General features: G+C 34.2%; 3 protein-coding genes across 9 annotated transcripts; 2 read left to right on the top strand and 1 right to left on the bottom strand.

The window, feature by feature from the left end:
* The first annotated feature begins 1,761 nt into the window (after positions 1-1,761).
* On the top strand, positions 1,762-7,476 carry LOC107221610 (selenoprotein M). The gene is made up of 4 exons (XM_015660659.2): positions 1,762-2,035; positions 2,123-2,193; positions 3,748-3,817; positions 4,518-7,476. Exons 1-4 carry the CDS (start codon positions 1,931-1,933, stop codon positions 4,620-4,622), a joined length of 351 nt encoding a protein of 116 aa, XP_015516145.1. The 5' UTR covers positions 1,762-1,930; the 3' UTR covers positions 4,623-7,476.
* On the bottom strand, positions 6,443-14,347 carry LOC107221609 (E3 ubiquitin-protein ligase RNF185). Of its 4 annotated transcripts, none has more exons than XM_046733919.1 (5): positions 14,255-14,347; positions 11,236-11,396; positions 10,447-10,578; positions 8,524-8,696; positions 6,443-7,753 (listed from the first exon to the last, which is right to left on the bottom strand). In XM_046733919.1, exons 1-5 carry the CDS (start codon positions 14,264-14,266, stop codon positions 7,656-7,658), a joined length of 576 nt encoding a protein of 191 aa, XP_046589875.1. In that variant the 5' UTR covers positions 14,267-14,347; the 3' UTR covers positions 6,443-7,655. The 4 variants fall into 4 exon arrangements, with proteins under 4 accessions (XP_046589875.1, XP_015516143.1, XP_015516142.1 ...); XM_015660657.2 differs by having other exon boundaries at positions 13,866-14,322; XM_015660656.2 differs by having other exon boundaries at positions 13,977-14,321.
* A 387-nt stretch (positions 14,348-14,734) lies between these two features.
* Positions 14,735-22,983, top strand: LOC107226594 (dynein axonemal intermediate chain 4-like). 4 transcript variants are annotated; one of them, XM_046734545.1, is made up of 6 exons: positions 14,735-14,946; positions 16,711-16,829; positions 17,173-17,374; positions 17,631-18,160; positions 19,247-19,637; positions 21,343-22,983. In XM_046734545.1, exons 3-6 carry the CDS (start codon positions 17,318-17,320, stop codon positions 22,723-22,725), a joined length of 2,361 nt encoding a protein of 786 aa, XP_046590501.1. In that variant the 5' UTR covers positions 14,735-14,946; positions 16,711-16,829; positions 17,173-17,317; the 3' UTR covers positions 22,726-22,983. The 4 variants fall into 4 exon arrangements, with proteins under 4 accessions (XP_046590501.1, XP_046590500.1, XP_046590503.1 ...); XM_046734544.1 differs by lacking the exon at positions 14,735-14,946 and adding an exon at positions 15,556-16,369; XM_046734547.1 differs by lacking the exon at positions 14,735-14,946 and having other exon boundaries at positions 16,401-16,829; positions 17,215-17,374.
* The last annotated feature ends 351 nt before the right edge of the window (positions 22,984-23,334 follow it).

Below are 23,334 nucleotides of genomic sequence, written 5' to 3'. Positions count from 1 at the left end.
TCAAATCTTCATATCTCAGGTTCTATTTGTCTGATCAATCTATCCATGGACTTATTCAAAAGAGCTGGAATTGGGCTTTCATTTCATGCTGCTACAAATTTTATAATATCAATAATTAAAGATTATTATAAACAATTAATTTTCAAACACGATTTTCATCATCGAAACCGCGCTGTCAAATTCAAAAAAAAAAAAAATACAAGCGTATTCCTTGATCAATTTCCTATGAGATAGGTGAGTTTCAAATTGGAAAATTAATGGAGAGTATTTTTTAAATATCAATAATCGAGCGGAGCAGAGCAGTTCGTGCGCCGACAATCCAGCTATCCGGCAAGCGGCGTGGATCAATCTTATATTAAGCACACAAAATGGGAAGAATGTTTATTGAAAACCAACATATTTCATCACCTAACAGATTCCGTTGAATCAAATTGCTTATTGTACTCTTTGTATACATAATAATTGCTTATAATACTCTTCAACTGTTGCTATTATAAAATTTGTAGCAGCATGACATGAAAGTCCAATTGCAGTTCTTTCGAATGAGCTCATGGACAAATTGATTAGACACGTAGAACCTAAAATATGAAGATTTGAAGGAGGGCATGTGTGGTGGTTTTTTGGCATTTTGGGCAATTTTCAACCGGGAATAACTTTTGAAATATTGAATGTAAAAATAAAATAAAAAAATGTATGGTAAATTTATTTCACCCATAGAAATGTTAAAAAAATTCACACAATCGAAAAGATCGATGAAAAATTTTGATTGATTTTGTTCGGTTTCACGTGGATTGACTCTCATATAGGAACAACTATATCTCCATCCTTTGATTTATTTCTTCGACTATTTCTCCCGTCCTTTGCATTAGGAAAAGGTTTCTAACTCTGTTAACAGTAATCCAGCTGCATGTTTATTGTGCATCTATTTAGATAATATTAGTTTTGCCGATCCGATGGAGTTAGATTGACATTGCTGAAGTTGGCCCAAATGAATTTGCGTAGTTGAAAAGTATACGGCGTCCATACGGAGTTATATAAAAATTTCAGTCTATTCCCGTTCGTCATTCCATAGGCATAACAATATTCGACTGCATTATCTAGGTACACGCGGTTAGCGATCGTAACGTCAGTTCGTGTCGCCTCTACTGACCAACCGCTTGGAGGATTGAGTTGCGACTGTAGGGGAGGACGTATAGGGCGCTGCTTGACGATGAATTTATGTCGGCTATTTTCGATTACGAAAAGCCCCATAAAGCTAGCATTCTTTATGTATCTCTAGTCAACGCCCGGTATAATGCGCTATTTACACGCATTTTTGAATCTAGATTTACTACTTCGGCCATAGTAAAATCGAAATAGCCATCGCCGCGTAAATGTAGTAACATACACGAAGACGCAGTTTGGAGCCGCTTCACAGACAACTTATGCTACATCATATAGCTTTGGAGATAGATAACGGTGACGTCCCATGTACATACGGAACACGGATCGCGGAAAAATGGAACGGTAAACTGCCCTCGAGAATGGTAAATTTCCTTTTAATTGCGCTCCGTGTGTTCCGTTCCGTCAACCTAAAGTTGGGATTTCATGGTCAGCAAAAAGTAGCAGCAGTAGCAATTCACTGAAAGTTACTAACGCTTCTGGTGCAAATTTTTGCTGTTTAAAGTTCATTCATCCGAACAGCAGAGCAGCAAACGCAAAACATTTACAAATCACTAGACAGATGTTATAAGTAACATCTGGTAAGTTACTAAACTGCCGCTGCTCTTTGCTGCCCATGAAATTCCACCTCAACACGGACTGGCATAAGGGAGTTACCAGTCCTCGATTACCATGGGAATGTGAAGTGAAGGGAACCTGGCAACACTGTAATGCTCGAAGCACTGACAGAAGTTAGGGAATATCAATTTCGGTCATAAAAAACTAAAAGATGACACTTACCGGTACCACAGCTGCGTTCTTCGCTCTAATTGTTTTACTCACTTTATCGTTAGGATATTCTTCAACGAATGAATATACCGCGGCACGAGTTGAGGTACCATTCAGTTGTCTTCCGCTACACTTTTGATATGGAATTCACCGGTCTCGAATCACTGACTTCTTGTCTGTTGTCATTTTATAGAGTTGCAGAGGCTGCAGTCTTAACCGGCTACCCGAGGTGAAAAAATTCATCTTCGAAGATCTTCCTCTCTAGTATCCTTTCCAATAATTGTATAATCAAAGGTCAGCTAACATATACACTGTTTGTAGGGCTCCATCCAGTTAAATACCTGTGATTACATGGTGCGCTTATTCAGGTGTCACTCTGAACGATATACGCAAAGTGGGTGCTAAAGAGCGTACTGTTTTAATTTATTGGCCTACAGGTTTAGAAAAAATATGCTGGAATAAAAATACGTCTAAAGGGTAGAGGTATTCAACTAATTCTAAAAATTATGATCCTATGGAATAAAGCAGCATGTTATGTTGGTATAGAATGTGCAGATTTGACTGTAGCGAAATCAATTTAAAACAGCGTTATACAGTGAATTAAATTATTATACACCTTAGTCAACATAATCTATCTGTGCACTATGTAGTTGATTATTCCCAGACATGTAAACAAACACAAGTAATTCGGTTTACGTGCATCAGTTGTAGTAAAACCGAAATAAGAGCGCTGTCTAAACACAGTAAATGTTTTATGAGTTATTTGTGTAAAAACGAGCACATCCATATACACTCGATTTTGATACTCTTGGGCTCAGCATATCAAAAGTAAAGTTTCCAGCGACTAACCCGAATGGGAATTTACTCATAGATCAGGTGATACATAATTTCAGGCAATTTCAAATTGACTGCCTTCCAAAGTGGTTTCTAATTTCAATCAGTGAATACCCCCTCGCTTTGAGCATCACTAACATCTCATATGTTGGATCTTAATATTTTAAACCTTATTTCTGATAGGTTACACATTTGCCCATTTAGCTCTGCCAACATAAACAATGTCAAACTAGCTGAAACATCTTCTTGTAATATTCTTAGTCCATATCAGATGCACCAAGTGTTTAAGAGTTTAAGATTAAGAAACGTCAACTAAAATTACGTTTTCTTAATTGACCGATCACCAAGAATCTATAATATATATGTTTAAGAGTTTATTACATTTATTTATTATTTATAACCCCTTCTGTCTATTGGTGGATTGATAGGTACCGTAAAGAAAAATATCTATAAACTGTAGCATGTAATATACCTAACTACAAGCCTAGTAGTGAGTGGTACATCAAGTTTGTCAATTTTTGGATAATCTAGGAAACATGAATGAATAGCTGCAGCAAAATCAAATTTTAGCGAAATATTCTTTTGTCCTTTCACAATAGCAAATAGTTTTAACAATGTGCATACCCTATGTGCCGAAACCTAAGATTGATCCATTAATCTAGATCTCAAAGTCCAGGTTTTACTAAATTGTATTCCGATAAAAATAGATGTAGGTCGTAGCAATATTCAGCAAGTCACTTTAACAAGATTCATTTAGCTTCAAAAACTTTTTATCAGAACTCAGTATTAGTTGTGACTTGAGTTTATCGATTGAACTTGATCGATCACAACGTCAGGTATATCATGCTGTGAGTAATTTTCAGGTTTTCATTTTACAGATCTTAATTTTACAACATTTTTCTTTCTTTTTGGCACTTGTCAGGTTTTGAACAAAACTTAAAAATTTTGCGGACTTGGTATTTCCTTAACTCAATCGGCTTTCAGTGAGAACGTTGAATTCAAGCCAATACCTGGGGCTGTACCAGAACTTGTTCTGCTGAATAAGAATGATGAGGTAAAAGCATAGTATATATGATTTTTATTATTATGCAGGATATTTCATTTTTACGCAGCCATTTTAGTCCAGGATCATTAGATATAAATTGGTAAACATGAAGCAATGGATAGTATTAGGCGATAATCATGTTACATCATATTGAAATCAAAAAGTCACGAGAATTTCAAGAGAAAAATGCTGGCCCTCTACAGGTTAACGTAATGAAATATCTCATGATCACATTACTATTTCGCAACTTTGATGTATGCATTTTTATGAATTCAAAATTTCCAATGAATAAACACTCTGGATAGATGACATGAGAATAATTACATGGTTGGGATAAGCAGAATATGTATCTATAAATCCTATTTATGGACAAAGAGAACTGAAGCCATACTTGAATTTCCAACTAGGTATACACAGGATTAAAAATCCATTAAGACGGGATAAATCTGTTTTAACGTGAAAAATACTCAGTATAGTTCGTTTCTGATATATACGTGTGTTAATTGAATCTATTCAGTCAAATAATTAAGTTCATGCAATATAGAACTGGAATTTCATAACTGCAAGTGACTTACATTGTCACCCAAGTTTAATTAATTATTTCAACTTGACGATCACCCATAAAATAAGAATCAAGTACTGCATTTTTCAACAGTGTGAGGCATATGTATACATGTATACGTTTGATCAATGAAATAAAATTTTGCAGGAAGTGGAGAGGCTGCAACTTTCTCGATTAAATCGTGAGGAATGCAACGAATTGTTAGTTAATAAGGGTTTTAAAATATCAAGACCCATTAAAGATGAAATATAACTGTCTGAAGTAATTGATGTATCATACATTCTGTAATTATTCATACGTCTGAAGAAAAATACAGTATGATTTTTAATTTCGAAAAATTCCACCTTACAACTATTTTTCCTAGAGTTTTGTACATTATAGATAGTACCAACTTTTAATGAACATGTTTTTGTGTTCCACCTGTGATATGATCACGCTTTTCTATTACAAACCAATTACTGTCTTACAGAAAAAAAAGCTTCGAAAATTGGCGATGAACTATTTCAGGAAAACCAGTTTTCTCATTCCAGTAAATTTAAAAAAAAATCTTGTCAAGAGGGAATTCTACATGTAGTCTAACCTCAATTATCTGAACACCGACTCAAAAAATACATTTATCGTACAAAATATACATTGTTGCTTCCAAAATAATGTGAAGCAGCTGTTCGTCCATTGACAATAGACGACTCTGTAAAACCAAAGTAATAAAATAATCGTTCGGTGTTTGAAACAGGTTCAATATGTATTTGGATATTTAATATGGACTGTTGGTCGATTTAAATTTGTGTAGTATATATTATTATACCTTATGATAAAAATTGCGTCTCGGTTTTCCGAACTTGTGATCATCCAAACCACGCTCAGTCCCAACTAGTTCGCATAATCTAGGTTCAACTGTACTTTGATATTTACCATGGATCAATTAAACTAAACTTTATGGCTAACTGGAAAATGCCAAAATTTGATATTGCCATTATCCTTTGTATAGCAAAAAATTTGCATGTGACATTCGACAAAATTTCAGACCAGTTTTCTAAATTTACTGAATGGAATTATCTTCTCGATTGAAGTCAAGGAATTTCACAACTTTTCTAAAAAAAAATACATTTTCCAATATTCTGCTTACGTTTGCATCAACGTTGCGTCAGTATTTCTAATAAGAGTTTATGTCCACTAGAGGTTTGAAAGTTTAGTAATATGTAAAAGTATGGAATACGTGAAACAGTGCATATAATTGTGTCTTAATTTTTTTAGATATTGCTCTATTAATACAAGTGTTGCACTAATTGGGACGCTTCATTTAATAAAAAAAAATGCCACTTTCCATGTGTGTACAACACAAGAAAGCAAAAAAGGTTGAATCATATTTTCTTTTTCTTAAATAAAAAAATTTAAAAAGAACTGCACATGTTAGAGGCAATTGAATTTCATTGATTTTCTAAAATAATGTTTTAAAAAATTTGAACTCCCTACATCAATAGGAACCTGTGCACAACCAAGATCAGATTATTTCCATTCAAAGTTGATTCTCAGATTGAAAAAAACTTTTTCATGAGAAACTCAAGTTTTTCTCATTACGAAATTCAAATTATTTATTTTTAAGAATGAACAATCTGCATGGGTTTTGATGGATATTAAGACGAATACAATGAATGAACTAATCGAGGGGTACCCACTCCTGAAATAACTGTAACAGTTGACTTCGATATAGTATAAAATACTTGTGGAATGCTTTTGATGAAATAGCATGAAATGTATATGAAATACCTAGTATGAAAAGGTATAAAATGGTTGTGAAATCAATCAGAAATAGTTTATATCTTTCAATAGATTGAATTTTGCGATAATAATTTTTGTTAGCATGTGGGACGTCATCGGATCGTTATAGTTCCCAATCAACTGTATAAGCGACGATTTTTTTATAATTGAAAAAAGAAAAAATACGACATAATTATTTCAGATTTCTTCACTTTATATGCGAATCAAATTGACTCCATTGAAAGAACTCAATTACATTGCCTACATTTTCTGGTATGCTGTTGTATTAAAGAAATAAACTTGTGGTACTCCCGCTTGTTACTATTCAAGTTTATTATATATTAGTCAAAATTATATATCATGCTGTATGGTGTAATTTTCATGTAAACGTAAATCCTACGACTGGTGTACCTGAAAAAGTCGGGGAATTTTGTGTTGAAAAAATAGCGGCAACTCCGCATCTTTCTGAGGGTTTCTACAATTGATATTCCTCATTAAATTGATATAACATGCATGCATGTCTTTTTTACTCTAAAAATGACGAGATCATCTTTTTCTTCATCATCTTAAGAATATCTTCGGGGACGTGAGCAGCCATGACAATGGTTATTGTTGTACGATTTTTTTTTCCATTATAGTAATATGCAATATGAGCGTCATATGTATCTATGTAGTATATATATTATATCATATTATATTACAGTGTTACATTAACGTTAGTCCGCATATATACATTTACTTATCCGAACGTCTTTTATTTTCAATACTTTTGCTTCTTTTTAAATCTAACTTAAAAATTAAATTATATACAAACTTGAAATGTACGTTACACTTATACAGCATTGAACGGAAACACAATTTCAATTTCTCTGTTACAGTTACATATTTTGAATTTGTGTAAGATAGATATTTCTTAACAAATCTACCTATTATATATACATTTAATTGGTAAAATTTCCAAAACCAAATAAAATTATCACCTGCTTGGATACATATTCGCTATTGCAGCTCATTTTTTCGAGATGAAATAATGATGTTTCACCTTGATGCTGATATTATTATGATACAAGCTACTTCTATTATGTGACATTTTAAATTTCTATTCCAATTTCTTATATTCGGTTTATAATCATTATCCAGTGTATTAAAATATATTACATATACGTATGTATCATATTTTCTTTTGGTTTGATATTTTGATTTGTCAATTTCACCTAACTTACCGAGTACCAATTAAATCATGAAAGTGGATGTATGTATTAATAACTTTGAAATTCTTAGTATCATTAACTTTTCGTTTCATCCAGACACAAGAATTTCTTTAAACAGTTTGTCTCTCTGACATAAGGAAAAAAAGAAAAAAATCAACTACCACCATCATATTCACACAGGCTTTAGTACAATAAGATTGACAGAAATCAGTTTTTAAAAAGAGATGGCAGAGGCCGATATATTGATACAAATAAACTCGTTAATTAGGTATTAAGAGTTCAGTTTCAAATCGGGTACCAAGATTCACGAATAATGTTATGCCATGACTAACCAACAGATGAACACCAGTGCCACCCACAGAAAAACTTTGGATAAGAACTGCTCTTCTAGGAATTGAGGGCTGCCACGAGGAGCTGCAGAGTACAAAAACGTTTTCAAAAATTATATAACCAGTACCAAAGACCCTAAATTATTGAGTTTTACCCTTTTTTATTAATTAATATTGCACGAGTATTGATCCTCAACTCTGCAGCACTGTTCTGAACCAGTCGCTCCAATCACACATTTACAGTCACATATTTCTACAAAACTCTTTACGACTTTTAAAGAATTTCCGAACGTAATAGTCGTTTTTGAATTAACTTTTTCCAGAAATTTCGGGGTCCTACTTATTCAGTTGTAAAATGGCTTGCTTTTTCACGATCAGTTTTCTTAAATCAATCATTGAAATGGATATCATTTTTTGTGGAAAAAGTACTTGACTAGTCTTCAATAAGTTCTTCTTGTAAGACAGATGCAACATCTAACATTCGTTCAAGAATAAAATTTCATATTTTTTTTATAACAAGATTTATGTCTTGTACTTTACGAGAAATTCGTCCTCCCGTGAAGAAGTTTTAAAAAAAGGCGATTTAAGAAAATGGCTCTGCCGTCGTTATTTCTCATTAAAATGATGATACAAATATATTTTTTTTTCATACTTCAATATGTGTTAAATAAATCCTCTGAAGAAAATCCTATTTCTTTCTCCATACTCCCAAAATAAATCGTCAAAGTTAGGCTTTTATTTTATTCCCCTTAAACCCTTAGAATGACCGAACCTAATCAGCCTCAGAATCATAAAATCAAAACAAAAACAAGTACCTGCACTCATTGAATTTATGAATACTGTGTAACAAATTACCTGCACCAGGTCTTGTCTCTCCAAAATTGAAGGTAGATGTGAAGAAACCAAATGGAAATGCCCCGATGCCAAAAGACATGTGAAAGCCGCCTTCACCAAATCCAAATCCTGAGAATCCTGCATTAGCTTCAGGTTCTGATCTTTGCCCAGCTGGTCGAGGTGGAACGTTATTTCTGTAATGAGAAAGATTATAGATATAAATACATAAAACAGTTGGAATAATATACCGTCGAATAAACTAATTCATTAGTGGAATTATTATTTTTACTATTATTATTATTATTATTAGATTGGAAGGCAACTATGACTTACTCTCGGAAACTATGTGTTAACTATACATGGCGATTGTATCACTGAAAGAAATGCTTTTTTTCAAATTCAAATTGTAGTAAAAAGAATAGTAGCTAATGTCATTGGATAAACAAGTAATCACTGAAACAATTTTTGCTAACCGGTGGAAACAAATTTATTTAAATTCACAAAACAGATGGTACACCAGATTTGATCGTCATATGTGGATAATTGGAAAAAAAATTGTATATCTTTTATTGTACAATATAAGAAATTTGCAACTATGAAATTCAACTATAGAAGCCGGATTTGTGATAATTTAAAAGAAATTCTTCCTTTGCAAAGCTTTAGCTTATGGCATAAATAGTAAACTACTTCAATAGGACGTTTCATTCTTAAAAAGTCGTATTCAAATTGTAAAAATCGAGCAATCTTAATCGGCACCGATTCATGTTACCTCTGGCGTAGGACAAGGTAGTCATCTTGGTTGACTGTTTTTTACTATTTTTATAAACAACATTCACTCTGTAATTAACTTTGTTAGCTTCCTATTCTTCGCTGAAGATGCTAAAATGTTTTGAGGTAATAATGAATGCTAATGAGAAAACACTATTCCAGAATGATTCAGACGCTATCCATGGATGATTTATGAATAATGGCTTAATATCCAACATAAATAAATATTTCTGTATTACTTTCGATAGTCGTGTTTTGCTATCAGAGCTTAGTCCATATGAATTGGGAAATTTCTTTCTCAAAAAAGTTTCCAAAGCTAAGGATCTCGGCATCTACTTTGATTGTAAATTAAACTTTAACAAAAATGTTAAATATAAAAAGCTACAAAACAAATCAACTTCATTAAGCGCTATTCAAAAAACTCTAGTAATGTACAAACTTTCAGAACATTTTACAATTCATTCACTTATCCAAAAATTACCTTGTGTTTTGTTATTTGGAAATTTCACATAAATACAAATATGTACAAATTTGAAAAAGTAAATCACCTATTCTTATGCTTTGCAACTTCTAAGACTGGTAATCTGATGTACTTTACTGACCACAATTACTCTAACATTTCTCAAATTCTTCAAATACCGTTAGTTTGGCAATGTGTACAATCGATCTAATTTTTTTACTTATAAAATTCTTAATAACATGATTGATTGTCCTAAAATACTGTTCTGGTTTCAATTCTCTGCTCCAGGCAGAACCTTGCAGCACAATAATTATTATTTTTACGTTAACATGAAAAATAAGCATTATTCTATAACAAGCCGTTTATTAGCTCTGGGAAATGAGAATGTAGGTTGGTTCTATCCGTACAACACCAGCTTATACACTATTAGTAGCCTTTCCAGATCTTTATTCATGTACGAATAGTTATTATCGAGAGTCATCATACTACGACCAACGGACCACCTAATGCTATCTATATCTGTGTTATTATTTCTCTCTTTATGTACAAGGGTAGAGGTACACCATTGATTATTCAACAGATAAATAAATAAAGAATTACATTGCTGTATCTGTAAAGGCCTTGATTTGAATGACAACATTCACTTAATACACAATAAAGGCAGTTTAAATCAGACCCAAAAATCGATCATAATTTAACAATGCAAATTCACTTACCTTGGGTCTTCTTGTTTGGTAATTCCGCGTCCATATAATGGAATAACTTTTTCTTTACTAATCGCAGCCTTACAGACAGGACAAAGTTGCCTTGCGGGTCGAGTTTCTAGCCATTGATAAAGGCATGGCCAGCTGGAATTTGTTTTTCTTACTTCAGATTATATTGTATTTGAGCAGTAAATGAAAATTATTAATAACCATTGTGTCTTTCCAACGAAATCTGACCATAGGTTTAGAGCCGACCTTTGTTTTCAATGTTTATTTTATAACAACACCATTTAAACTCACGATTTCAACACCAAAATAGTAATACTTACAATAACATTTTGTTTTTAGAATTTGAACCGTGGATAAAGAAGTGATAAAAGCAGCAATTTTCATTAATATTGTGGAAAAAAAAAATGATTCCATATGTGCCTACTACAAAGATGTGATTTGAAAGAAAGTGGTTTTATCAAATATTTGGCACAAATTTTCAAAATATCATAGCACAAAAGAGCTATATTGTGGTATTTGGTAAGACCATAGGATTGCCTTTATTTTTTTAATCACAAATTTTAGCTGTAGGATTTCAATTTTTCCGTTACATATATACTATTTTTTTCAGAAGATTCTAATGAAGGAAGTCATTACCAAGAACGTGATTCTACATGTCATGTCATCTTAATACAGGTGAGTTTTGCAGTGTATCATGTGCATTTGTTGAGTTTCGACTTCTTAGTATCATGTTGGCTATCCTCTGTTCAAAGCCTAACAACAGATTTTGTTATCATGAATCTTCATGTTTACCAAAATAAATGTCCGCACATGCTGACCACAGCATCTTTAGCTGTATCCAGACATATATTGCACTCGAACATGCGTTCATCCCTTTCTTTTTCCTCCTGCGCTGACCCCGAAGGCTTCGACGGCCCGGGCTGTTCTTTCGCGGTGCTCATCTCAGCTAGCTCCTTTTCGAAAAAGCGAACAACGAATTATATTAGTAAACTGCTTTACAAAGAAATCTAAAAACATACTTTGGCATAAACTCTGCCTTTACTTGTTTCATTGAATAGCATCAACTGTTTTTTTGTGAAGTTAATATATTGAACAACAAAATTAATTCAAATTTTCACCATCACTTAGTAATATGACAGTAATTTTCAAATAAAAGTATTTGCAATTAATAACAAATTCTATTCAAAAGTAAAAGACATCTGGTGAGAAACGAAGAACATAAAATTCGATGATAATATCAAACAATAATATTGTTCAATTTTATTCCGTCAATCGCATGTATATCATGTTACACTGTGCAGTTTGACATGACTGCTGGAGCGGCATATAGGCCAGAATGATATTTATCGTTAAAAATATGGAAACGGTAAGGTTCACGGCATCTAGCACATTGAATTTACAAAGTATAAATAATTGAGTATGCGATGTTCTATCACGATTTCCTGAATTCGGAAAATTCTAAAGCCTGAAATATGATGAGTTTTTCAAAAAATACATTGTTACACCGATATTAACTTTCACCTCATCAACTGCACTGCAAGCTGATTGAAATTGGCGTTCAAAATACAAATTCATCATGAGACTGCAGTTTTAACCGTGTGGGCAACTACGTGACAATGTTGCATCCTGACCATTTTACAACCATTTCATAGCATACAGGTATAGCATTGAGTTTCCGTAGGATTTCACACCATTTGACAGTATTTCATATATTTCACGACCATTTTACAATATTTCACGAATATTTCATGGTAGCTCTTAGCCACACTATAGTATTTCATGGTACTTTATACTGTTTTATCATGATATGCCTTTGACGTCAAATAAATTTTTTTGGTATGATGTCAATTTCAATGCAAACCACAATTATTAATATAAATCTTTTTCGGAAATTGCAAACGAAATGTTGTGGTTATTCAATCAAAAATGTATTATGTTAACTTTTCCAGAATAAATTATAACAAAAGTATTCCAGACTTTTCCATACCTAAGAAGCAATATTTATGTCCCAAAATAATTCCAGGATTTAGGTAGGTAAATTTAAGAGGCAGAAGATACCCTGAGAATTATAATTGCTTTTTTACTGTTCATCACCTCTAATGATATAAGAGAAATATTGGTTTTGATCGAGAACAACCTATCTTAATTTCAATGAATCTATGTTTTCAGACCTCTAGTGTCCAAAAAATACATTTTTTAAGAAATTCCGGTCTTTCTGTTTGTCCTGACAAACGTCCGCGATGATCTTGAAAAGAGATCGATTGAAAAGTTTGAAATTTAAACAATTTCACATTCAAATGATGTGCATTGCAAATGATTTTAACGTATTTACTAAACGCTTTATACAATGACTTGGATTTTAAGTAAGAAATTATTTTTCAAAGAAAATCTTAATAATTCCCAAGCTTTTACCGCTTTTTCTGATATTCCCATGTATTTAACATTTTGAGATATGTACACAAAGCGAGGTGAGTTTTGATCTGTTCAAGGCCACCAATGTTGTCTGCCACCAACTATTTAACATAAATAGCAGACGACACTGGCAGCCTTGAATTGGTCAGAATCCACCTCGATTTGTGTGCATCATGTACTTCGTTGAAGAACTTTGAAATTTTATAGTCTATCTTTCCAAATATTTGATAAATAATTTATTTACCATCTTGGGTAGAACTGATGATAAATAATAATTTGCAAATATGTGTATAAAAAACAATGTTGACAATATACTTATTGCAAATGTCAAATGACCTGTAAGAAAAATATCGGTATTATCATAAATTTATCGACTATAACTATCAATTTTGATCAGTTGTACATACAATGAGATTATTTTTAAACTTGGTATAAGTTGGTAATGTCATTGTGATAAAAAGAGCTTGCAGTTACATGCATGCACTTTCAGAATAAACTTGTACTATCAAAACTAAATTCAAGGCAGCAATCGTAATAATTTGTGCAACTAGACTGCTATTCTTTTTAATTTTGGTTTGCCTTGATAAAAAAGCCTTACTTTATTACTATGACTATGTTTCTTATTCAATCTGATATTCTTTACTAAAATAGATAAGGATCAGCAGTTATTCAATCTACAACGGTGCTCTAAATTATCTCTTGATTTGGTAAATATTATAGGTGACGAATGGATGTTACATATTTATGCATCAAAATAATGATTAGAAAAGTGGTTTCAAAGGTGGGAATGTTACACCACTGCAATGATTACTGAGTGAGTGTAGAGTTAATTATATTTACAGTATAATAGCTAAAATGAAAGAGAAGAGACTCTACATATGACAGATATTACAATGAATTCGCAACGTTGGGATTAGGAAAACGTCGAAATCTGATAAGATTTACTGAAAACGAGTAGGTGATGATCTTGAAAATAAGACTGACAGAATTTAATTAAATCTATAAATTACCCATATGAAAAGCGACGAAAAATTATCTATCAGCAGAGGTTATGTTTTAGCGAATTAGATTTAGTAAATAATAAATGATTCGAAGAGTTAAAAATTACGACAAGTAGTAACCTTACGGACTGTGAATGGAAATCCAACTGTTTGAAAACACTGATATTGACACCGCAGACACTTCAAAGTTCTTGGCAGACTGCCTGATACGAACTCTTGAATTGCGCAAGTTCTGTAATCTGGCAGATAATTTTCGTTATTTAATGAGAAACGGATGTTCGGAATAACACGTAAACGATGTGCTTGATCGTCAAATCCTGTAAACACTGGTTAGACCGGTCCTAATTTATTCGGTAATGGTGATGACACATAATTGCATGTTGAATATTAACACGTACGCATTTTGACATTTCGAAAAGTGAATTTCACTGTAAGTGATCGATCCAATTAGCAGTAGGTTTTTTGACTAGCACAGTAAAGTACCGAGCATGGAGTAGAAGGAGAAGAAACTAGAATGAAAGTTGATCCCTAGTATAGGTGGCATCGCGGTCTTGTATCAGGTCTAAAAACAAAACCTCATTTCAATGTCGCCGTGTGACTCCGTTACGAGCGAAGCGATCTAATCTAGGGACCTTGTTACGAGCATCTCTATTCTCCTCGTTCGCCCCCAGATGCCTCGCTGCGGTCTAGTAGTATCTCCATTCTCCGACTCTAGTGTCTTCCTAGTTGTTTTATGATGACAAAATAACCACCAGAATTGATGAGCAATCAGAGCATTCTTGCTGCGGTTGCATTCAGCTGTTTGCTGCACGTGAAAAATCAGCCTTAAGGCCGAAGCACACAAAACCAGAAGCCATAAGCAGAATGCAGAAAGTTATTGCGCATGCGCTATGGGTTCTGTAAAAGCCAATTGTGAAATTCAGATTCGATTCATACTGCGCGTAATAAAAGCTCAAGGCCAGAGGTGTAATGTGGCAAAGCATTAACATGCGCTTCTTTGTCGTTGTCGAGAAAATCCACACTGAAATATTCCATCACGTTCAAATACTTTACTACGATAATCATAATTCAATGGTCGCGAGGCGCAGTGGTAAGCTCTCTGGCCCGTCATCCGGTGGTCGCGGGATCGTATCTCGCTATTCGCAACTTTTTTTTTTTTTTTCATTTAATTTTCTTTGTAATCCAATTGTGTGTATATACATAATCCCCGGCAATCAGTTTCAATAATTATGCATATAATAATTTTTTTAAATGCCGTTTGTCGCGGAAAAACCGACGACTTCGAACATCATTATGTTGTTCCCAAACAAAGTTATATTTCAAAAATGTTATCAATTGTTTTCATAATGTTTACCAAGTATAGTTAACGGAAGAAGTATGAACGATGTTCCAAAACGAATACGTGTAGTGGGAATCAAACGCTTAAAACATAACAGTGACTCCTCGAACAAACATTTGCTTCCTGAAATAGAATATAATATGGATTCGTGTTGTTTCATGCAAATAACACTAGAATGTTTGTTCGAGGAGTCACTGTTATGTTTCGAGCGTTAAATCTATTGACTGAGAACCAAAGTGAAAAAAAATCAAACAATTGATCAAAAATCGTATAAAAATTATTCAGTTCGCTATATGATTTTTGATTTATTATATCTGACGATTCGTGCTTTTGTAATTTATTATGAGATTTTTATTTATTTTAACAAATTTACAAAATAAATCATGTATCAAATTACACGTGAATTTCAGTCATTATGTTTTATAATTTAATACTTGACCATTTTCAGTAGGGAAAACGTTTTTTGAATAATCGTTGACTAAAGCTAGTATGTAACGTGCTTCGTTCCAGGAAGGTGTTTCAATTAGTCTGCAAATAGCAATATGCAACAGTTTTAATTTTTCCTTGGCTGATGTCCCTGATAATTTCAATTACTTGCTCGTCGTCTAGTTTTTTTCTGACTCTTGTGCTTGATCCTTTGTGTACTTAGCAATTCATCGGTATTTGAATTTGCACCGCTTTTTTTTTTTATCTCTTTGGCACTGCCGAGTTCGTGAATACCTCTACTTCTGTCCAAGAAAGATTTTATGGCGAATAACTTCTGATATTTGACCGTGCAGCTATCCCTGAAAATATTACAATGAAATGTGGACTGTCCCCCATCCATAATACATACATCAATTAAGGGGGTATTCTAGTCTAAAGGTCTAGTTTTCGGGCATTTTATTGGGCTTGGTGTAAAAAAGAATGAAAATTATTTTAGCACCCATTTTTTTCACGCTCTTTTTATTGGTGATTGAAGAACTTACAGTTGAGTGTTTGTGAAAAAAAAAATTCAAAAAGTTATGGGCCTCTAAATAGAGCCGTGACAAAAAAAATAGATGGGCCGGTTGACACGATTCCATAGTCCTAATTCACATAAAACAGTAAAACCACTTGATCAGTAAGAATTTCGCTATAGCCTGTACCGAAAGGAAAAAAAAACAGAAAATACAAAAATGGCATTTATTTAAAGGTAAAATTAATTTTTTCCCTATTTTTTTTCGTTGTCTTCAATTTTTTGAAGTGATTGCCCGTGGTAGGTACTATAGAGGGATGTATCTGAAGGTTCGTACCAAATTTCAAGTCAATCGGGTGGATAGAACTTGCGATTTCATGTCAACCAGGTCGAAAAATGTAATTTCGAGATAAATGCGTTTAAAGTTTTCGGTTCTTGCTAGTCACAGTTTCTTCATAGACTGATCTTTCTAGCCTCGAACTCTGCTCTATTGAACCGCACCGGCTTCGGGCTAAAATATTCTTAAATGATGTAGCTATAATAAGATGCCTAAAAAATTGATTTTTTCAAATTTCCAGCCTAGAATACCAATTCAAATAAATTTCCCGAGAAATGTACGAATAACGCGCTTACTGAGAAAGCTCCATATATCGTCTTTCACAGTAACGATAATGTCACATTCATCTATACCAAAAAGGTAAGCTTCCAATATAACTATACTCTATCATTCTTTCAGACACTTTCACAAATTAATTTACCGTCAAAATTTCTACATTTATAATAAGATTGTAATTTATACCCGCAGTATATGTATAGCGAAATTGACTACAATTTCATTGAGCTGGTGCAGTTTAACAAGTCGTTAGTGTGACAATTAGATATTTGAGACGCAAATTTGTTCATACGCTTCGCGACAATTATTACTGCACAATATTTATTACTATCATTTTTTTGTTCAGCTGCTACGGAGTTTTTAAAAAAAATTGATTACACTGATATGCAGGACTATAACAGCATAGTGCTTTTTCACTTTTGATCAGGTCGATGGTTAGAAAGTGCCGCAATAATTTTACGCTAATTAGGTCAAAACCAGGGCGATTTCTCTTCGGGCGACGGTTATTGAGATTGATCAAGAGCTTGCCCCAGAACTAAAAACAACACCACAACAAGGAAATTTAATTTAGGATGTTGGCAATACCGATAGTTGTTGACGATGATCGATATCACCCCTCGTTACAGCCGGTGAATACGAAAACAATACATTTTAATTCAACAAAAATGCATGACAAACTGCAGTGTTACGTAATGCGTGGATTTATTTTGACATCCCAGCAAAAAAATAATCGCAGTAATTAATAACAATTCAGATAATAAAAGTGTTGGGACTAGTTTGTTATTTAAAGGTTCGAATAATAACGGGCAAACGAGTGTTGTCAAATTACTGTACTTTTAAAGTGGAGTCTGCATTTTTTTATTTAACAAATATTTTTGACTCAAGTACATCATTTCAACGTTTCATCGTACGAAAAGAACCATGCCGAATAAAATGCGCAGTAGAAGCATATCGCTAAGGAAACTGGTCAGTTCTGATGGGGGTGGTAACAAAAACCAGAGTATCACGTCAGCGAAAACATCAATGCCACCGAAAAACCGTCGACTTGCACAGAAAACATTAACCTCGATACTAAATCGGAGACGAAATTTCCGCGTGATACACGACGATGTCGACTTAACGCCGAAAAATTTAACTCACGCCGTTTATCACGAGATCGAAGAAAATCACCTAACAGCCTTTGACACAATCGGTTTGGGCCAGGGCTCAAGTAACACCCAACTCTTTTCTCAATCTTCGGGATCTCAGTATGGAAATTTGAAAGCCACTTCCTCCCTCATGATCAAGTCCAGCTCGATTCATATGCAGCAGACTCAACTGATGGATGATTTTACTATAGATGGCAGTCTCATGTCCGGTAATCTGTTGTCTATCACGGATGAAGACAGGGCTCCATCCCAGTTTTACCTGCCCAGGTGAATATTCATGATGGTTACGTATGAATTGGCTTAATCAAAAGTTAGAAAAAGAGAAAAAACCGTTAAAAAATGTCCAGGAATATTATTTGTGCCAATTATGATGAACATGTACGAAACATAACATTCCTGCTACGTTGTTAAAATAAATCTAAGCGAATTAGTATAATACAAGCCAAGTGATCAATAATCTAAGAAAGGCCTTCGTAATTGGAACGGTCAGAGTGATTGAACTTTGAGCTATATTTGGAAGTAAAAAAAAAAAAAAATTATTGAAGTTAGTAAAATTTCACTTTGGAATGTTTACTTTCGGTTTTTTACAAGAAAAATAAATCAATTTTCGAATCTGATTGTATCATTGAAAGGTACAGTAAATTGCCTATATAAACCAGCATGTTTAATATTTTAATGAAAATTTCTTTAATTTGAAAAACTACTTCTAAAAAATCAACATTTCAATTACGTCAATTTTTTAGACGCCCATAACTTGATAACTAAACCTCAAAATAGAAATTGGTGTTCACATTCATATTTTCTAGAAGTACAATTAGGCTGAATATGAACAAAGTTCAGAACCTCACATTTTTTTCGTTGTACGCTTCACGTGAAATTCCCTCACGTTAACACAAGAAGTCTGAAAAATATTCAATAAATCTCTCATTATAGCATAGTTATAACCGCAAATATATTTGTTCATGGACATCTGTTGTACCGTACTTACAAAAATCTATTTTTATCTACTCTGGAGATAACTATTTATTAAACGCTTTTCAGGTGATCTCAGGTGATCTCGGTGGTGAACAAAAGCAGCTCAAAAAAATTAGAATCGGTTAAAGGAACACCTGGTTATTAAACTCTTTCTCAAACTGTTCATATTTTGGCTTTTTGAATAAGAATTTGCTCGGAATCATTGCTTAGACATAGCGAGGATAATGTTGTATTCGTATTTTCTATCATAAGTGCAAAGAAACAATACTGGACATTTTTTAAATGGTTTCCCTTCGTTTTTGTAACTCGATTCCGACGTTCGGCCGATTTATACTCAATAAAATTTTGAAACGCCCATAATATCAATTTTATCTTCAGGTACGATTTGGGTCTTATTCGTGTCCACCCAGAAAAAGTGAATATAATTCTGCAAGAGACAGATATATTTTTCTTATTCGAGCTACCACAGTTAACTGTTAACGTATCGTCAGAGGAGGGCTTGGCCGTAAAGCAGATGAACGAACAGTATGAGTACATCACAGTAGGTCCGGGGTCGAACAGAAAATTGGCTAATGCTGAAGCCCAAACGCCGTGTGTCTACCGTAAGAATAGATCGACATATCTAGCTAGAACAAAGCGAAGAAATCAAGGCAATATGGTCAATAATTGGATCATGTATGACACTTTCGAAAAATTGAAAACCTCGAAATCTCAGGGTCCAATCTTCGTACACTTGGAAGAGGCAAGACAAAAGGCTTTAGAAAAAAAGGTACGTCTTCAAAATCTGTCCATGTGAAATTATTGGAAGTGATACGTATTAACGAATTACGTAAAGATATTATTTAAATCGAAAAAAATCATGTAACATCCACTGCTTTTGCAAATGTATAGAAATGCAAGTAACAAGGAACTACTTTTAATTCGTACTGCCTTTGTACCATTTTTGAATCTCATGACAAACTTTAAAAAAAAAAATTCAAAATCTAAACGCACATTGAAAACGGTGAAAAAATGTTTCGAAAATTAATAATTTTTTGAATTCTCAGTTGCCTCGTTGTATCAAGTATTGTTAATTTAAAAATTCTCTTCCTACCTTCGAAGATCGTTCGACAACAAATCAAGTTAAGGGCTTTTGAATTCTGACAAATTCATACAGTGTTTTCACAGTTTATAAGGCTTAACGTTCATATGCTTATTAATTAAATCGGTAGACTCAATGTCAAATTAGCGTAGCATAAAAACGTATATACAAAGCAATTTATTTTAAACGTAGCATTGGTAATATGTTGTCCTGAAATTTCTAACACATTAGGGTATGGGCGCCTGTCGCAATTACTTTTTACGACTGACGCATGATCCCGATCAACGGTCAATTTTTGATTTCGTAGCTAATCAAGCAGCCGTTACTGAATAGTCTTGATAGATAAACTATACTAGTCAGAAAAATTGAGGAGCCAATCATTTTTACTTGATAAACCAGCAGTTTGAAAGTTGCATAACTCTGTGAAAAAATTCATTTAAAAAAACTCGAGAAAAAACCATTTCGAAGCTCGAAACATAAGCTTCAAGACACTTTTTGCAGATTGGGTGTAACTCCATTTTTTTTTTTTTTTTCAAGTTATTCCACTTTGAAGCTACATGTGTCAAATTTTCAAATGAGACTTCGAGTTCAGAGTGATGCACGGAGCACAGAATTTTTTTAATCCATTTCTGAGATTACTGTTTTGAAGTGAGAAGTATCCAATTGAGAAGAAACGATGACTAGGGAAAACAGGGAACCTTAGCAGATTGAGCGTCCGATTTCGCATTTGCGAGTTTTATCGGATTTTTATGCAAGTTGGTTAACTTGAGCTTCAGCGAACAAACCCGGCTTATAGAAGTTGTGTAAATGGTGCGTTCTTTTTTAGGTTAAGTAGATCTCAAATAGTTGATTTAATGATTTGGAAGCTAGACAACACAAAACTTAAAGTCGTCAAAATGACGTCGACAGGATGTCTTATGCGCCATTTCGTCACGACTGTAAGGCCCCAAGGATACCTTTCAGACACGAAGATGTTTTATGTACATGAAGAAATCTTTTAGGCGTCAAAAAATCGCGCGTAAGATATCCTTTGGATGTTTTTTTGACGACTTTCAATTCTGTGCTGTTTGAGAAAGGCTTCACTAACTTCTGATGTTAACTAACTGATGATTAATGATTCCTACAAATCGTCATAACCACGTAATTTGCATCTACTATTTTACCTGACGCGGGAGAGTTTAACGTATATTATCTCATGCTGTGTTTCCAAAAGTTGGCGTCCCTGCCTTGCTGGTAAAAATATCATGGAGCTTGTGAAATGAATATTACGATATTACGACTTTGTCGACGAATATGGTTTTTAAGTCTTACGCATACGGAGCATGCCACTCAGCCTGCTAAGTTTTAACTCTTGTTTCCAATACTGTAATGAAACTGTACAACCGTTTTACAGATTAGTCCAACGAAATTACCTCAGATCGAGGAAAGCAGTGAACAATGGACGCTAGAGATGCAATTGGCGCAGCTGGCCGAACAGACTGACTTTTTAGATTCTGCAACAATCGTGGAGCGTATGGTAGCCAGCAGCCTCTACATAGTAGCTCAAAAAAGATTCAAAGGAATAATAAAACAAGACCCGTACAGTCCTAGACTGCAATTCACGTACAGTCTAGATTTCTTGTGGTCCTTTGTATCGGAACACAGCGCAGGATACAACGTGGCTTGTTTTTGTTGGAACTATGTTAACAAAGATGTTCTGGCTGTAGGCTACGGGCCAATTGAAAACCAGGAAAACCGTCAAGGACTTGTGATGATATGGACAGCGAAGAACCCGCATAGGGCTGGCCGATGGCATTACTTCAATAGTCCGGTTTCCGCTCTTGACTGGAGTCGAAACCGGCCAAATCTCTTGGCGATTGGATTTTACGACGGTGTGGTGCAGGTCATCGATGTCAGTAATAAGAATTTGGTCATAATGCGATGTAGCAGCAGAACGAGTTCGCCTTCGTACGCACCTCACTGGCAAGTGCAATGGTGGCCGGGTGAAGACGAAGTTATGTTTGAGGAGCAGCTCTACACATGCAATCAGGACGGGCGTATTCTTTCTTATAGAGCAGACACAGACTTCAGCTGCAATCAGATAATGCGGATCAGTAGGAACGAGAGGAAAATCAAGGGTGTGGAACAGCAGCCCGAACAGTGCGTCGTTCACGATATTTCCATCACCAGAAACCCAGGAGCACTCGTATTGTGCAAGCATCCGGGACTTCCAATGATCTACTTCGTCGGATCTGACGAGGGTTGTATTCATCGATGTTCGACTACTTATTTGCAGCAACACATCGACAGTTTTCGTGCACACAACGGACCGATTTATGCTATAGAATTTTCGCCATTTTGTTCAAAGATTTTTCTGACTTGTGGGGCAGATTGGTGCACGAGAATATGGGCTGATGGGATAAACGAGCCTTTGATTACCTTATCGACGCAAATGGCTTGCGTTCAGAAGGCCGCTTGGAGTCCGAAAATTTCTACGGTCGTAGCGACCATCGTTAATAATCAAATAGACGTCTGGGATATCAGAAGGAAATCTTATACCGCAGCCTCGAGCACAACTTGCGATACTCAAGGAAGACTCTTGCTTCTAGAGTTCACTGCCAACGGAAATCAGCTCGTTGCCGGTGATAGTCTAGGTACCATATTCATCTATAACCTCGAAGGAATGCCCTTTCCACCATATAATCAAACCGGTGTTCTTGTCACGTTTATACTTAAAGCACTTGAAACGAAGCCCAACTTAATCAGAAAACTCAAAAAACTGGGAAAACCGTTCTAGCACGATGGATCGGATTTGTATACATTGGTACATTATTGTCCGATTGGAACAATTACACTGATTCAATGAGATTACATGGCACTGTATACGTTGTAATCTTTGGAGCTATATACATAGTTTATTCTTCTAACGAACGGTAGTAAAGGGATTGTTGAGGTCGTTGCAGTAAATTGTTGAAACTTTACGTATAAGTTATAACTTCTTTGATGTTATTGTAACTTTTCTTCAATAAATGTTTTAGCTCTAAGGTGGCCCTGCCCCTATTGTTTGGCCTATTGTTTTATTTTTTTTCTAGCAATTTATATGTATAGTTTTCTATGAACGTCGTATGGACTGTGTTGCATGAATTTTTTTATGATAGAAGCATACTGTGAACAAAAAATAAAAAAAAAACACGCGCAATTTTTCAAGCTCATCATTTAAATGTGAAGTCATGTGAATTTCAGATTTTTCCATCTAGCCGTTTCCGAGATCGTTGCAGGAGTTCATAGAAAATGCTGCTTTTGAATTTTTTTTAGATAGAAGCATGTATTAGAAAAAAAAATAGGACGTGGTGATTTTTCAGGGTGTCTTATAACACTAAAAAAAAAATTATCGGAATAGCATTAT

The sequence above is a fragment of the Neodiprion lecontei genome, chromosome 3 (assembly GCF_021901455.1).
Source record: "Neodiprion lecontei isolate iyNeoLeco1 chromosome 3, iyNeoLeco1.1, whole genome shotgun sequence".
In the NCBI taxonomy this organism is placed as follows: Eukaryota; Metazoa; Arthropoda; class Insecta; order Hymenoptera; family Diprionidae; genus Neodiprion; species Neodiprion lecontei.
This window is presented reverse-complemented; position numbering and strand designations above follow the sequence as displayed.

Excerpts from the sequence above, each read along its gene's own strand:
- LOC107221609 (XM_046733919.1), bottom strand. Across the intron at positions 10,579-11,235 it reads ATGTGCGGACATTTATTTTG|CTGGCCATGCCTTTATCAAT; the intron begins GTAAACATGAAG and ends AACAAATTCCAG. Across the intron at positions 8,697-10,446 it reads ACCAAACAAGAAGACCCAAG|AAATAACGTTCCACCTCGAC; the intron begins GTAAGTGAATTT and ends TTCTCATTACAG.
- LOC107226594 (XM_046734545.1), top strand. The coding sequence starts at position 17,318 with ATGTTGGCAATACCGATAGTTGTTGACGATGATCGATATCACCCCTCG. Across the intron at positions 18,161-19,246 it reads TCCCAGTTTTACCTGCCCAG|GTACGATTTGGGTCTTATTC; the intron begins GTGAATATTCAT and ends TTTTATCTTCAG. Across the intron at positions 19,638-21,342 it reads AAAAGGCTTTAGAAAAAAAG|ATTAGTCCAACGAAATTACC; the intron begins GTACGTCTTCAA and ends ACCGTTTTACAG.
- LOC107221610 (XM_015660659.2), top strand. The coding sequence starts at position 1,931 with ATGACACTTACCGGTACCACAGCTGCGTTCTTCGCTCTAATTGTTTTA. Across the intron at positions 2,194-3,747 it reads TTCGAAGATCTTCCTCTCTA|TGAGAACGTTGAATTCAAGC; the intron begins GTATCCTTTCCA and ends ATCGGCTTTCAG. Across the intron at positions 3,818-4,517 it reads TGCTGAATAAGAATGATGAG|GAAGTGGAGAGGCTGCAACT; the intron begins GTAAAAGCATAG and ends AAAATTTTGCAG.